Here is a 17,034-nt window from a genome sequence, read left to right as displayed (position 1 = left end):
TTATTTAGATTCAGGAGCCTAGTCTCAGAATCAACCATGTTACTCTCCATCTTGATGAAGAATTCCATCATATTATCGTAGCTCATCCCCAAGGGGCCTCGCACAATGAGATTGCCAATTATTCATTTCTCGTTACACAATGCCCAGTCAAGGATGGTCTGTGCTCTAGTCAGTTCCACACTCCAGGAATTACTCCTCTCTGGTATTTTTACTAATTTGAATTGTCCAATTTACATGCAGATTAAAGTCACCTATAATTACAGATATTCATTTATTGCATGTTTAATGCCATTCCAAACAGCACCACTACAGTCTGGGGGTTTATACTGGAGACACTGTTGGAGATACCTTTGAATGGAGATACTGTTGACCATAGCGAACTCCAGTTAGTCAGCTGACTACCAAGCTGTGGGACTAACCCACTCCTTGGGCTTCATTTTAAGTGCCGTTATTGGACGTGTTTAGGGCCTTTGACTGAGTAGTGGTTAATATTAAATTGCAACCTGATTTACATCCCTTCCTATTTTGATTTAAATTGTTTACCCTCCATTTGCACAATCAGTTTTTGGCAGCTGCTGGCCATCTGATTGGCTAGTAGATCCATCAGTCCTGGCAGGAAAAAGAAAAGGGTGGAAAGGGGGTCCCACGACCAGGTAATTCTGGGGTCTTGGGCTGAGAGGGTTTGGGCAGGTTAGCGAAGGGGTTTGGGTGTACTGAACAGAAAAGGTGGGTAGGAATAAAGGGGTGTTGTATCTTAGTAGGGGAGCACTATGACACTTTGTAGCAATGCATCCTTTTTAGTCTCCTCTCTTATTAAGTTAATTTTTTCATCCGATGCTGGAATGTTGTCTGCACACATCTGTACCTGGGATTCAATATGTTGGATGAATTCCAGTGGTTCACTTTGTGAAGTGATGGAACGTGATAACGCATCTGCTTTTATCAGATCCTTTCCAGGTGTGTGGATGATGTCGAAATCATATCTTCGGAATTTCATTAGAATTCTTTTGAGTCGAGGAGTCATTTTGTTGAGATCCTTATGAATAATATGCACCAATGGTCTGTGGTCGGTCTCCACAGTGAATGTGGGTAGTCCATACACATAGCCATGGAATTTTAATATTCCGGTTAGTCGGCCCAAACATTCTTTTTCAATTTGAGCGTAGAAACATTCTGTTGGTGTCATCGCTCTTGATGCATATGTGACAGGAACCCAAGACGAGCTGTCGTCTTTCTGCAACAAAACTGCTCCAACTCCATTCTGAGTTGCGTCAGTCGAAATTGTTGTCTACTTACTTGGATCGAAGAATGTTGAAATCGGTGCAGTGGTGAGTTGTGATTTCAAGTCAAGCCATTCTTGTTAATGATCCTTTGTCCATTCAAACAAGGGCGATTTTTTAATCAGGTTTCTCAGAGCTGTTGTTCGGTTGGACAAATTTGGGATAAATTTGCCGAGGAAGTTGACAATGCCAAGAAAACGAAGAACTGCTTTTTAGTCTTCATGGACTTTCATCCCTTGAAAGGCTGCGATTTTGTCAGTGTCCGGTTGCACACTTTTTTCTGAAATTTGGTCTGCTAGGAACTTGAGTGTAGAAGTGCCAAAACTACATTTGGTTTGATTCAGCTTGAGGCCATGCTCATGTGTATGCGTTGAAAGACTTGTCTCAGTCTCGAGACATGATCATCTGGTGTTGATGACCATATGATGATGTCATCTACGTAGACACGAACACCGTCTATTCCCTCAGTTATCTGTTCCATAATGCAGTGGAATATTTCAGATGCAGAGATAATTCCAAAAGCCATCCTGTTATAGCAAAATCTGCCGAAAGGTGTATTTTCTTCATTTCTAACTTTACTGTCCTATTTTAGGAAGTTTACTGTAGCCAATCCTGGCACCATGTCATATTGGGTCTAGTAATATGTATCGCTACTAGTTGCTGTTGATGGTGTGACCCTGAAGAAACCACGAGTCTTCAACTTAAGCAAACTAATTTATTAAAGTAACGATTGATTATATCTGAGTTCGACACGGTACAGAACATATCTCTAGAAATCAAGTAATTAAATATGATTGAATTAACTGATTCACAACTATAAATACTAACTATAGTGAGAGCTATCTGTCATACACTACTGGGTTGAAAGAGACCAAGATCCTCTGGCAGCTGATACTTTTGGTGGATCTAGTGGTGCCCTCTAGTGGTAGTGTTATAGCGAGATGTTATAATTATCCCTTTAGTTATATACATATATATGTATCATTACAGGAACAATAGGGACTGGGATGCTTTATTCATCCTTTCAATCACATTTTAGTTTGATGTTTTCAATATCCTTCGAGGTTTGTTGTTGTTTGACGTGGTAACCCTTCAAAAGTCTTTATTGTTTGTCCCTTAATTTGTTAATTTAGTTAATAGTTTGTCCCAAAATAGGGAAAAACGGTTCATGTGGGAAGCAGAATATGCAGCCCGTTTTTATGCAATCTTTTTTTTCAGAGTATGGGTTTTTCAGAGGGTGGGAAGGAAGGATGTTTCTAGCGTCGGATTCTGCCCTTTGCAGATCAGGGCCTGACCTCCTAATCTAACTCCCCACCTTCCTCCCTGCATGATTCATTCAAAACACCATCCTTCACTCCCACCTCGCTACTCAAGGCCCTGAATTTAGCTGCCTCCAGCATTCATTGGGCCATCTGATTCTTCTGGTTCCAGTAGCACCCACTATTATGCTCTTGGCGCTACTGGGACTGATGAAGGTGCTAGCCAATTGAATTGGCCAGCAGTTCCCAAGGGCAGGACTTCCTCCCATGTGTAGGGATGGCCACTATGGAGGGAGTCAGCTCCACATCGCCTTTGCTTCTGTTGGGGTGAGCAGACCGATCTCCCCATAATATTCTGTCCTCTGTTCCTCATGGTTATTCACAATACATATTAATAACGTCGATGAGGGAACAAAATGTCATATCTCAAATTTGCAGATGACACCAAGTTGTGTGATAGGGTGAGCTGTGAGGAGGATGCAGAGATCCTTCAGTGTGATTTGGACAAATTGAGTGAGTGGGTAAGTGAATGGCAGATGCAGTATAATTTGGAAAAATGCGAGGTTATTCACTTTGGTGGCAAAAACAAGAAGGCAGATTATTATCTGAATGGCCATAAATTAGGAAAGGGGAACGTGTAATGAGACTTGGGTGTCCTCGTACACTAGTCACTGAAGGTAAGCATGAGGTTGCAGCAGACGGTAAAGAAGGCAAATGGTATGCTTTCCTTCATTGCGAGAGGATTCAAGAACAGGAGCAGGAATGTCTTGCTACAATTTTGCAGGGCCTTGGTGAGGCCACACCTGGAATATTATGTGAAGTTTTGGCCTCCTTTTCTGAGGAAGTATGCTCTAGCTACAGAGGGAGTGCAGCGAAGGTTTACCAAACTGTTTCCTGGGATGGCAGGACTGACGAGGAGAGATTGTATCAGTTAGGATTGTATTTGCTGGATGTCAGAAGAATGAGGGGGAACCTCATAGGAACCGATAAAATTCGAATGGGACTGGACATGGTAGATGCAGGGTGGATGTTCCCAATGGTGAGTGTGTCTAGAACTAGGGGTCTTCATCTGAGGATATGAGGTAGACCATTTAGGAAAGAGATGAGGAGATATTTATTCACCCAGAGAGCGGTGAGCCTGCGGAATTCATTACCACAGGAAGTAGTTGAGTCCAAAACATTGTATGGTTTTCAGAAGCAATCAGATACAGCACTGAGGGCGAAGGGGATCAAATGATATGGGGAAAGCAGGATTAGGCTATTGAGTTGGATGATCAGCCATATACATAATGAATGGAAAACCCGGCTTGAAGGGCAGAATAGAACATAGATCATACAGTGCAGAGGGAGGCCATTTGGCCCATTGAGTCTGCACTGACCCATTTCAGCCCTCACTTCCACCCTATCCCCGTAACCCAATAATCCCTCCTAAACTTTTTGGTCACTAAGCGCAATTTAGCATGGCCAATCCACCTAACGTGCATGTCTTTGGACTGTGGGAGAAAACCGGAGCACCCGGAGGAAACCCACGTAGACATGGGGAGAATGTGTAGACTCTGCACAGACAGTGACCCAGCCGGGAATCGAACCTGGGACCCTGGCGCTGTGAAGCCACAGTGCTATCCACTTGTGTACCGTGCTGCCCTCCTATGGCCTCCTTTTACTCCTATTTTTTCAATGTTCTCTATGTTAATATAGGTTTATCTATTGAATGAGTTCAAGTGAAATCTTCCGGTGCTGGTTAATTCTTCATTCTATTTACCAGGTCTGGAAAGATGCTGCAACACAAATTTTCTTCACTCTTTCCTTGGGTTCTGGCAGTTCAATCACACTGTCATCCTACAACAAATTCCACAACAACTGTTACCGAGACACCATCATTGTCTGTGTTGTTAACTGTGCTACGAGTGTGCTTTCTGGATTTGCCATCTTCTCCATCCTGGGACACATGGCTCATGTACAAGACAAGCACGTTTCAGAGATTGCGCAGTCAGGTAAATGGTGAGTTTGGATGTTGCTGGATCAAGACTTCACTTGACCTGTCTCCAAAAGAGAAAATGCTGGAAAATCTCAGCAGGTCTGGCAGCATCTGTAGGGAGAGAAAAGAGCTAATGCTTCGAGTCCAAATGAGCCTTTTTCAAAGCTAAAAGGCAGAGTAAATGGGAGATATTTATACTGTGGAGTGAGGGAATGAAAGATGAGTCATAGCCACAGAAACCAAGAGAAAAGAGTGCTAATAGCCACAGAAACTGAGGGAAAAGAGTGCTAATGGCAGTCCCCAGAGAGAATAAACGACGTGAAAGGCCAAACAGCAGAGAAACTAAAATCAGAGCATAAACTGTGACAGATGTAGGGGAGAAGGGAGAAGCAAAGAGGATAAAAGGTAAGGAGAGGGGGGAATACATATATAAAGAAAGATATAAAAGGTAAAAGATAGTTAAAATGGAATAGGATGAAAACAAGGGATGAGGTGGGGTAGAGCTAATTATCTGAAGTTGTTGAATTGATGTTGAGACCGGAACGTTGTAGCGTGCCTAAACGAAAGATGAGGTGCTGTTCCTCCAGTTTGCGTTGAGCTTCTCTGGAACATTGCAGCAGGCCAAGGACAGACATGTGGGCATGGGAGCAGGGTCTTGTGTTAAAATGGCAAGCAACGGGAAGGTCAGGGTGCTGAATGCGCACAGACCGAAGGTGCTCAGCAAAACGATCACCCAGTCTGCGTTTGGTCTCTCTGATACAGAGGAAAGCACATTGGGAGCAGTGAATGCAATAGACCAAATTGAAAGAGGTGCAAGTGAAATGCTGCTTAACCTGGAATGAATATTTTGAACCTGGGATGTAAAGCATGGGAGTGGTAAAGGGGCAGGTGTTACACCTTCTACGGTTGCATGGGAAGGTGTCATGGGTAATGGGAGAGGTGTTGAGTATGATGGAGGAGTGGATTAGATTATCTCTGAGGGAACGGTCTCTGCGGAATGCTGACACAGGGAGCGAAGGGAAGATGTGTTTGGTGGTGGAATCACGCTGGAGTTGGCGAAAATGGCAGATGGGTATGCATACAGAGGTCGGTGGGGTGGAATGTGGGAAGGAGGGGGACTCTATCCTTGTTTTGGGAGGGAGGAGAGGGGGCAAGGGTAGTGCCGCTGTCAATGATATTGAAAGGAACACACAGGAGTACTCTTTGATCAATCTTTATTGACTTGTGCACAAGGAGAGCGACACAGTGAGTTCACTGCATCACTCTACCTGAGTCCAGCGAAGCAGAAACATTTAAAGCTTGATTAACCAATAGAATTACAGTTGCAGTATAATCCTTCATTTGGATGACACACATACCAATAATATGACGGTTAAACTTTCATTTTAGACCAATGAAAGGACACTAATTCTAGTCAATAGTAGACAGGGCAAACTGACCAATAGAAGATAAGAGCAAGGTCTTTCAATCTTTCTTTTACGTAATCATCTACCCTTTGCCCTTGGAGGTTACGGTACTTTATCGAAAAGTGCATTCCTGAGAAGGCTACCTCCATCGTCCTGTCTCCACAGACTTACGTCATTCACTAGGAAACAGGATATTGTGGTTTCCACACTACCTTATATCCTTCACTAAGGAACAGGATATTATGGATTCCACACATGTCCCCCTTTTGTCCTTCAAGGACAACTTAGGATCTTACTCAAGCTCTATCTCCCTTAACCGTCGGGCTTTCTTGTCCGTAAGGTTGTTATCATTGAGGAGGAGAAGGAGCTGGGCTGCTGGTTTGTTACCCAGGGCTTTAAGGGTCCTTAATTGGCAGCCAGAGCGAACGCAGCAAAGGAGGAGCTGTATGATTATGTACAGGATAAGAAGGGCAAGGCCTATCCCAAGGTACTTGAGGAGGGTCTTAAGGAATCCTCCAAACCACACTCCAATATCAGGGAGTCATTCCCACCAATCAGAAGACTTTTCTTGAGCAACAGAATGGAGAAGGCAGACTTGCTCCTGTATGTCGGTCACATCAGTCTCAATTCTTTGGTCTTCATTAACATAAAAGCAGCAAGATTCATTAATGGCTGTGCAGACTCCCCCTTGCGCTGCCAATAGGAAATCAAGGGCCATTCAATTTTGGAACCTTAGAGAGGAACTGAATTTCTGATTGCAACCCCTGGATGGCATCCACGGTTCTATTCTCAATGATTTCCATAGTGGCAGCGATGTTAATGATAGCCCGTTCTCATTCCGAGACTCCCAGACCCGGGATAAAGGCCCGAGCAAACTGTTGAAACACAGTATTACGGGTAACCAATGGATTGGAGATCGACCTTTTATGATGCCCCGGAGGTCCCAGGTGGTTATGAAGCAGGTGAATGGCAAGGTATTGCACCCCAAAGGCCTCGGGGATAATATTATCAATAGTGCAGGTTCCTGCCCAATCAATGGGACGTGTCTTTTAGGCCCTATTCTCACAAAGCCAGTGGGAACAATTGCGAACAAGGGTCGGGTACCAAAAGGTATGGGTCTGACAGAATCTAAGTCAATTTCAAACAAAGGTAGAATTGGTCTGGGAGTACCAGCGAATTCAACAGGTCCAACTAAGTCGCAGTGCCAATAGTGGGCATCCATTAGTGTTTCTATAATTACAGGGCCCAAACCCTCCTTCGACGTAGCCATCAGAGGCCCAAATGATTGTAGACTTGCACAGGGACAGATTATACGCCCGCTGACAGTCACACTCATTCCAGTCAGTATATGTGAGGTTGGTCTCAGGGGAAGGTGCCTGGGGTAGGCATGTCGACACATTCCTTTTGCATTCCCAAAAGGATGCCATTGGGCCTGACTGGTTGTAGAAGCGGAATCGAGTGGAATAGACACAAGAACTTAATTGTAACTCACCCACCCCAGTACTACCCCGGGTATAATTCCTTCTAACGCATCGCCAGGCTGACACCTTAACAGCCATAGAAGTGGGCTGCCGCCTCCAAGTGGGCGGACGGCGGATAAGTGCTGCTGTACTACCTTGCAGCTTTGTGATTTGGTATTTCAGTAGTTCTGAATTCAGCAGGCGAATAGTCAGTTTCTAGATTCTGGTGTTCTGAAGTTTGGCGAAGAGGCTTTCCTGTTTCTGTTTCAGCTGTGGCCTTTCCTGACTTGGACATTCAGAGAGAGAGAGAGAGGGTGACATACCTTCAAAAAGCTTCTGCAGGGGTGCTGACTGGCTTCCTCTTCGGTGTCACACACATCCTGACACCCCAGCACTAGTTAGTTCACTTGTTCATTCATTCGCTCACTCACTCATTCACTCAATAACACGTTCACTCGCTCACTCAATAACACGTTCACTCACTCATTCAGTCACCAGACAACTATCCTGCTGGCTTATATCCCAGTCTTTGCATAGTCCTAGGAGACGAAATCCACAAATCCATCTGGATAACGCTGTTGAGATGATACTCATCGCCCATTATGTCCCTGATGGTTTAATTGGGCGGGATTCTCCGACCCCGAATCGCCGGGGGGAGGCGTGAATCCCGCCCCCGCCGGCTGCCGAATTCTCCGGCGCCGGGGTTTTGGCAGGGGCGGGAATCGCGCCGCACCGGGCGGCTGCCGCTGGCAGCGCTCCCCCTGGTGATTCTCCGGCCCGCGGTGGGCCACGTAGCCGCCCGTTTTTTGCCGGTCCCGCCGCTGTAAATTAGAGTAGGTCCTTACCGGCGGGACCTGGCGGCGCGAGTGGCCTCCGGGGTTCTCAGGGGGGCGCGGGGGAATCTGGCCCTGGGAATTGCCCCCACGGTGGCCTGGCCCGCGATCGGGGCCTGTGCCGTAGGGGCACTCTATTCTTCCGCACCGGCGGCTATAGCGGTCCGCAATGACCGGTGCAGAGACGAAGCCCTCTACGCACACGCTGGTGCTCCCGCACATGCGCCAACGCACGCCAGCCAGCGGAGGCCCTTTGCCGCTGGTTGGCATTGCGCCAAGCCCCTTTCCTGCGGCCAGCGAGAGTGAAATTCTTCTTGCTCTTGTAATCTCTGTTGGAAGCTTCCAGAAGAGAGAGCCAATCTTGAGTTATATGATCTGTAGCAGTCACTGTTTGGTTTGGCAAAATCCATAAAAAATATCAAAAAACGTTTTGATGTACACATTTTTGATTGATTTTCATACCTTAGCGACATGAACATTAATTTAACCATATCAATTTTACTCATCATTTAGGTTTTGGTTTGGCCTTCATTGTCTACCCAGAAGCTCTTGCACAGTTGCCATGGGCAACCGTTTTGTCCTTTTTATTTTTCTTCATGCTGTTAACTCTGGGACTCGACAGTCAATTTGCAACACTAGGTAAGAATTAATTTAAATAATTTAACAAGTATGTTGATACTTTTCTAAAAGTAAGTTACCTAAATTAATAAGTTTGTAATGTAATGTAGGGTATTACTCTTGGGGATTTTCGTGGATGAATGAGTGATATTGCTCTGTGGCAATTTTTGGCTCACTGACTTAATGGGGAATCAACCTGTTTTAATTAAATGTGTTAACAGCTGCATTAAAGGAATATTCAGGTTAATATCACTCCATCATCTACATAGGAACATAGGGATTAGGAGCAGAAGTAGGCAATTCAGCCCTTCAAGCCTGCTCCACCATTCAATCATGGCTGATCTCTTCCTGGTCACAAATCCACCTCCTTACCTGTCCGCCATATCCCTTTAACCTCTTTTAAAAATCAGAAATATATTTATCCCCTTCTTGAAACCATTTAATGACTCAGATTCCACCGCACTATGGAGCAGCGAATTCCACAAATTCAACACACTCTGCGTGAAGTAGTTCCTCCTCAGTACTAAGTTTACTGCCTCTCAACCTGTATGTGACCTCTTGTTCTAGATTGGCCCACAAGGGGGAACATTTGACCTACATTTACTTTATCAATCCCTTTTAATATTTTATATCCCTCGATCAGATCCCCTCTCATTCTTCAGAACTCCAGCGAGTATAAGCCCAAACCGTTTAATCTCTCCTCAGGTGTAAACCCTTTCATCCCTGAAATCAATCTGGTGAACCTCCTCTGAAATGCTGCGAATGCCACTGCATTCTGCCTCAAATAAGGAGACCAAAACTCCAGATGTGGTCTCACCAACACCCTATACAATTGCAGCAACACATTCAGGGGTAGCACGGTAGCACAGTGGTTAGCACAGTTGTTTCACAGCTCCAGGGATCGATTCCTGGCTGGATCACTGACTGTGCAGAGTCTTCAGTCCTCCCCATGTCTGCGTGCGTTTCCTCCGGGTGCTCTGGTTTCCTCCCACAGTCCAAAGATGTGCAGGTTAGATGGATTGGCCATGCTAAATTGCCCTCAGTGTCCAAAGAGGTTAGGTGGGGTTAAGGGGTTACTGGGTTACAGGGATAGGGTCCAGGCGTGGGCCTAAGTAGGGTGCTATTTCCAAGGGCCAGTGCAGACTCAATGGATCGAATGGCCTCCTTCTGCACAAGTTCTACGATCATTGATAATAATATGCCTTTCTAGTTTTTCTGTAAAATGCCAAAATAGAATTTATTTTTGCTTTATATTATAGTGATCCGATCTCGCTGCTCAGGTTATATTTGCTGTCCTTATTCATTCTCCCACTCACATTCATTCGTATAAGAATCATATCAGCCATCAGCAACTCAACTGCATTATGATGAGAGAAAATCCCAAGGTACAGAGGCAAAGTATTTAGGTTCAACATTCGAAGGGAAAGGAGACATTCAAAATTCAGCATACAGAGTAATCATACATTCAAACATACAGAGGAATCAAACTCCCACCTCATAACCTCAAGATATAGGAAAGGCCAGAGGCTCAAAAAAACAGTGAAAATCCACAAAGTTCAGTTCAGATTCAAACCCGGAGAAGTACCACTGATGCTATTTTTATTTTGAGGCAAGTGATCAAAAAATATCAAAAAATCCAATGATGATTGTAGTCACTGCTCCAGAAAAGGTTCGTGACTGGGAGATGTCCTAGAATTCGTGGAGTTCCTGAGATAGAATCTGAAATCATACAGCACTGAAAAGGCTCTTTGACCCAACATGTCTGCGCCATTCAAAAATAACCACCTAACCATTTATATGTCTTTACAATTATTACAGGACATGTATAAAGGGTGCCAGACAAGAGTCAGAAGCAATGTGAGGGAGAGTAAAAGTTTCAAAGCCAAAATTGGATTAAACCAAGGATCGGCACTGAGCCCCTTCCTCTTCTTGAGTGTCATTGAATGTTCTAACTGAGTAAAGGTGACAGGAAGTGTCATGGTCAATAATGGTAGCATTGAGCTATTAGGTAGGAATGATGAAAACGTGACCGAGTATCTGGAAAACTGCAGAAATGCCCTGGAGGTCAGGGATATGAAGATCAGCAGGCCAAAGACCCAGTATATCGACTGTCAGTTTGAGTCGGGGGAAGGGGATCAAAGTGAAGGTGTAAAGATTATGGGTGAAAACGTGACAGTATAATCCCTGAGGCCAGTGATGGCAGAAATTGGAAGTGTGGAAATTAATCAGCGGTTTATCTGTGGATGGAGTAATTGGAAGAAGTGCAGCGGAGTTTTATGTTATAGAAAAGCATGATTAAAAACAAAAGGAAGAATCTACAAGAGAGCTATTAGACCTGCCTTAATATATAGTGCAGAAACTTGGGCAACATCAAGAAGAGATGAACAACGATTGGATATTAATGAGATAAGGATCCTGAGACGGATGTGCTGAGTTACAGGAAGGGATACAATCAGGAACCAGCACATCAGAGGGGCAGGGAATATGGTGGAAACTTTAAAGAAAGTAGTCAAAGAAAGGCAGAAATGGTCTGGTCATCTGCTGCGGAGGAGAGAGGAAATGTAGTGAGGGGAGCGATGGAGATGTGACTGTCAAGAAGACAAGGAAGGCGTGAAACCAAGGGCCCAACTGAATGACTTGGGACATGACTTGGCCATTAAAACTCACGCGAGGCCTCTTGTACGATTGCGATGCTCAGGATGTCTTGCGAGATCTCACAACATCGTGATCCGGATCTCTGCTTGCTGAACGGGATCCAGATTTACATATTTAAGTGAGCAGTTAGGCTTCCCTTAAATATGGCGGCACCCAATTCTTTTTTTATTCATTTACGGGATGTGGGCGTCGCTGGCTAGGCCAGCATTTATTGCCCATCACTAGTTGCCCTTCAGAAGGTGGTGGTGAACCGCTGCAGTCTAAGGCGTAGGCACATCCACTGTGCTGTTAGGGAGGGAGTTCCAGGATGTTGGCCTAGCCACAGTGAAAGAACAGCAAGATATTTCCAAGTCGGCGTGGTGAGTGATTTGGAGGGGAACCTCCAGGTAGTGAGGTTCCCTGGCGTCTGCTGCTCTCATCCCTCAAGATGGTTGTGGTCGTGGGTTTGGAATGTGCTGTCTAAGGAACCATGGTGAGTTCCTACAGTGCATCTTATAGATGGTACAAGGCTGCCACTGTTCATCGGTGGTGGAGGCTTTGAATGTTTGTGGGACGGGTTAGCAATCAAGTGGCCTGTTTGTCCTGGATGGTGTTGAGCATCTTGAGTATTGTTGGAGCTGCACTCATCCAGGCAAGTGGAGAATATTCCATTTCACTCCTGACTTGTGCCTTGTAGATGATGGACAGACTTTAGGGGATCAGGAACTGAGTTACTAGCCATAGGATTCTTAAGCTTTTGAGCTGCTCTGGTAGCCACAGTATTAACATTTCTAGTCCAGGTTAGTTTCTGATCAATGTAACCTCCAGGATGTTGATTATGGGGGAATTCAGCGATGGTAATGCAATTAAATGTCAAGGGGTGATGGTTAGATCCTCTCTTGTAGAAGATGGTCATTGCCTGGCACTTGTGTGGCATGAATGTAACTTGGAACTTGTCAGTCCAAGCTTGGATACCATCCAGGTCTTGCTGCATTTGGACATGGACTGCTTCATTACCTGAGAAGACGTGAATGGGGCTGAACAACGTTAAGTCATCCACAAACATCCCCACTTCTGACCTTATGACAGAAGGGAGGCCATTGATCAAGCAGCTGAAGCTGGTTGGGCCTAGGACACTAAACTGAGGAACTCCAGCAGTAATGTCCTGCAGCTTAGATGATTGACCTCCAACCACCAAAACAATCGTCCTTTGTGCCAGGCATGACTCCAACCAGTGGAGAGTTTTCCTGTTGATTCCCATTGACTCCAGTTTAGCTGGGTCTCCTTGATGTCATAATCAGTCAAATGCTGCCTTTATGTCAAGGGCAGTCACTCTCATATGCCCTCTGACATTCAACTCTTTTATCCATGTTTGATCCAAGGCAGTAATGAGGTCACGAGCTGAGTGACCCTGGCAGCACCAAAACTAAGTGTCCATGAGTAGACTGATAGGGCGGTATTTGGCTGGGTTGGATTTTTCCTGTTTCTTGTGTACAGGGCACACCTGGGCAATTTTCCACAATGCAGATAGATGGCACTGTTGAAACTGTACTGGAATAGCTTGGCTAGGGGTGCGGCATGTTCCAGAGCACAAGTCTTCAGGACTATTATTGTAATATTGTCAGGGGTCATAGCCTTTGCAGTATCCATTACCTTCAGTCATTTCTTTTTTTAAATAAATTTAGAGTACCCAATTAATTTTTTCCAATTAGGGGGCAATTTAGCGTGGCCAATCCACCTAGCCTGCACATCTTTGGGTTGTGGGGGTGAAACCCACGCAAACACGGGGAGGATGTGCAAACTCCACACGGACAGTGACCCAGAGCCGCGATCGAACCTGGGACCTCGGCGCCGTGAGGCAGCAGTGCTTCCCACTGTGCCACCGTGCTGCCCTTTCTTAATATCATGTGGAATGAATCGTATTGGCTGAAGACTGACATCTGTGATTCTGTGGACCCACGGAGGAATCTGAGATGGATCATTCACTCAGCATTTCTGGCTGAAGATTATTGCGAATATTTCATCCGTGTCTTTTGCACAGATGTGCTGGGCTCCTCCATCATTGACAATGGGGATATTTGTGGAGCCTCCTCCTCCAGTGAGTTGTTTGATTGTCCACCACCTTTCACGACTGGATGTGACAGGACTGCAGAACTTATATCTGATGTGATTGTTGTGGACTTGCTTAGCTCTGTTAGCTGCTTATGCGGTTTGACACACAAGTAGTCCTGTATTGTAATTTTACCAGGTTGACACCTCATTTTTAGGTATGCCTGGTGTTGCTCATGCCATGTTCTCCTGAACTCTTGGCTTGGTGGTCATGGTAGAGTGGGGAATATGTTCAACCATGAGGTTGCAGATTGTGGTTGAGTACAATTCTGCTGCATGCTGATGGCCCACAGTGCCTTATGGATGCCAGGTCTTGAGTTGCTAGATATGTTCAAAGTCTATCCCATTTAGCACGATGGTGCCACACAACACAATGGAGAGTATCCTCAGTGTGAAGACAGGAGGCTGCTTTTGTTTTTCCCTCTTGTTAGTTCCCTCACTACCTGCTGCAGTCGTGGTCTAGTCCTTTAGGACTGGTCCAGCTCGGTCTGTGGTAGCAATCCCACACCCAGAGTATAGTCTGTGGCCTTGCCACCCTCCCTGTTTCCTCCAAGTACTGTTCAACATGGAGGAATACTGACTCATTAGCTGATTGTAGGCAGTGCGTGGTAATCAGCAGAAGGTTTCCTTGCCCATGTTTAACCTGAAGCCATGAGACTTCAAGGGTGTGACAATACTTTTATTGAAAGTGAAAGTGAAAAGCGCCCATTGTCACAAGTAGGCTTCAAATGAAATTATTGTAAGGATAATAAAGGGTTAACAACTTACTGTAACTGCATCCAACTGCATTTTGAATTATATATCCCTGCCCTATACATAGAAGCGGCCAGTGACCAGCGGAAAATAGCGCTGTTTTAAACAGTGGCTGGTTCACAAGCCCGAGAAATGTTTAACTTGTTCTGATTTGCGGATGAGGCAGATAAAAAAAAGTACAATAAAATAATTGAAAACTTAGTCAAACACTGCCAGTTGCATCAAAATGAAATGTTTGAGCAGTATGTGTTCAGGCAAAGAGTGCAAAAAGCAGGTGAAATGCTTCACTGCTTCATAACGGATCTGAGACTAAAAGCGCAGACATGTCGATTTCGGCGGGAGAATCAGCTGGTGAGTCAGTTTCAGCGGGAGCAGTGCGGAAGTGGCAGCTGGGAGGTAAGTCTGTCCTTTAAAAGCACTTGTCTTTGCAGGGGCAGGCCAGTCGAATTCGGCGGGAGAATCAGCTGGTGAGTCAGTTTCAGCGGGAGCAGTGCGGAAGTGGCTGCTGGGAGGTAAGTCTGTCCTTTAAAAGCACTTGTCTTTGCAGGGGCCGGCCAGTCGATTTCGGCGGGAGAATCAGCTGGTGAGTCAGTTTCAGCGGGAGCAGTGCGGAGGTGGCTGCTGGGAGGTCAGTCTGTCCTTTAAAAGCACTTGTCTTTGCAGGGGCAGGCCAGTTGATTTCGGCGGGAGAATCAGCTGGTGAGTCAGTTTCAGCGGGAGCAGTGCGGAAGTGGCTGCTGGGAGGTAAGTCTGTCCTTTAAAAGCACTTGTCTTTGCAGGGGCAGGCCAGTCGATTTCGGCGGGAGAATCAGCTGGTGAGTCAGTTTCAGCGGGAGCAGTGCGGAAGTGGCTGCTGGGAGGTAAGTCTGTCCTTTAAAAGCACTTGTCTTTGCAGGGGCAGGCCTGTCGAATTCGGCGGGAGAATCAGCTGGTGAGTCAGTTTCAGCGGGAGCAGTGCGGAAGTGGCTGCTGGGAGGTAAGTCTGTCCTTTAAAAGCACTTGTCTTTGCAGGGGCAGGCCAGTCGATTTCGGCGGGAGAATCAGCTGGTGAGTCAGTTTCAGCGGGAGCAGTGTGGAAGTGGCTGCTGGGAGGTAAGTCTGTCCTTTAAAAGCACTTGTCTTTGCAGGGGCAGGCCAGTTGATTTCGGCGGGAGAATCAGCTGGTGAGTCAGTTTCAGCGGGAGCAGTGCGGAAGTGGCTGCTGGGAGGTAAGTCTGTCCTTTAAAAGCACTTGTCTTTGCAGGGGCAGGCCAGTCGATTTCGGCGGGAGAATCAGCTGGTGAGTCAGTTTCAGCGGGAGCAGTGCAGAAGTGGCTGCTGGGAGGTAAGTCTGTCCTTTAAAAGCACTTGTCTTTGCAGGGGCAGGCCAGTTGATTTCGGCGGGAGAATCAGCTGGTGAGTCAGTTTCAGCGGGAGCAGTGCGGAAGTGGCTGCTGGGAGGTAAGTCTGTCCTTTAAAAGCACTTGTCTTTGCAGGGGCAGGCCTGTCGATTTCGGCGGGAGAATCAGCTGGTGAGTCAGTTTCAGCGGGAGCAGTGCGGAAGTGGCTGCTGGGAGGTAAGTCTGTCCTTTAAAAGCACTTGTCTTTGCAGGGGCAGGCCAGTCGATTTTGGCGGGAGAATAAGCTGGTGACTCAGTTTCAGCGGGAGCAGTGCGGAAGTGACAGCTGGGAGGTAAGTCTGTCCTTTAAAAGCACTTGTCTTTGCAGGGGCAGGCCCGTTGATTTTGGCGGGAGTGGAGCTGGCTGGTTAGTCAATTTCAGCAGGAGCTGAGATTTTTTTTTTTAAATTAGTGTTTTAGGCGGGAACAGGAAGTCGACCCGCGGACGTCTGGGAAGACCCTCACCAATAAATTCTGGTGGAGAGGAAACCCGAGACACTACACGTGTAGTGTCTCCCACCCGCCCTCCTCCTCTAACCTAATAATAAAACCCATTGGTCTGAGGTAAGTACCATATTTTATTATATTATTATTATTTTTTATAAAAAATTTAATTTAGTTGTTAGCCAGATCTTGGTAGAAAGTTAGAGGAATGGTAGGGAAGGGAGTGCAATGTTCCTCCTGCAGGATGTTTGAGGTGAGGGATGCAGTTAGTGTCCCTGCTGATTTTACCTGCAGGAAGTGCAGCCATCTCCAGCTCCTCCAAGACCGAGTTAGGGAACTGGAGCTGGAGTTGGAAGAACTTCGGATCATTCGGGAGGCAGAAGGGGTCATAGATAGCAGCTTCAGGGAATTAGTTACACCAAAGATTGGAGATAGGTGGGTAACTGTAAGAGGGACTGGGAAAAAGCAGTCAGTGCAGGGATCCCCTGCGGTCGTTCCCCTGAGAAACAAGTATACCGCTTTGGATACTTGTGGGGGGGGGGGACTTACCAGGGGTAAGCCATGGGGTACGGGCCTCTGGCACGGAGTCTGTCCCTGTTGCTCAGAAGGGAAGGGGGGAGAGGAGCAGAGCATTAGTAATTGGGGACTCTATAGTCAGGGGCACAGATAGGAGATTTTGTGGGAGCGTGAGAGACTCACGTTTGGTATGTTGCCTCCCAGGTGCAAGGGTACGTGATGTCTCGGATCGTTTTTTCATGGTCCTTAGGGGGGAGGGGGAGCAGCCCCCAGTCGTGGTCCACATTGGCACTAACGACATTGGTAGGAAAGGGGACAAGGATGTCAGGCAGGCTTACAGGAAGCTAGGATGGAAGCTCAGAACT

At 46.2% G+C, this 17,034-nt stretch overlaps 1 protein-coding gene across 1 annotated transcript in view; it reads left to right on the top strand.

Annotated features, from left to right (window-relative positions):
• The window catches only part of LOC140420917 (sodium- and chloride-dependent neutral and basic amino acid transporter B(0+)-like), a 128,385-nt gene that overhangs the window by 72,766 nt on the left and 38,585 nt on the right, over nt 1-17,034 (top strand). Inside the window, exons 8-9 of the mRNA XM_072505065.1 lie at nt 4,305-4,533; nt 8,730-8,855. Of these exons, the coding sequence (XP_072361166.1) occupies nt 4,305-4,533; nt 8,730-8,855 (355 nt within the window). The remainder of the gene's footprint in view (nt 1-4,304; nt 4,534-8,729; nt 8,856-17,034) is intronic.

The sequence above is a fragment of the Scyliorhinus torazame genome, chromosome 5 (assembly GCF_047496885.1).
Source record: "Scyliorhinus torazame isolate Kashiwa2021f chromosome 5, sScyTor2.1, whole genome shotgun sequence".
Classification (NCBI taxonomy): Eukaryota; Metazoa; Chordata; class Chondrichthyes; order Carcharhiniformes; family Scyliorhinidae; genus Scyliorhinus; species Scyliorhinus torazame.
This window is presented reverse-complemented; position numbering and strand designations above follow the sequence as displayed.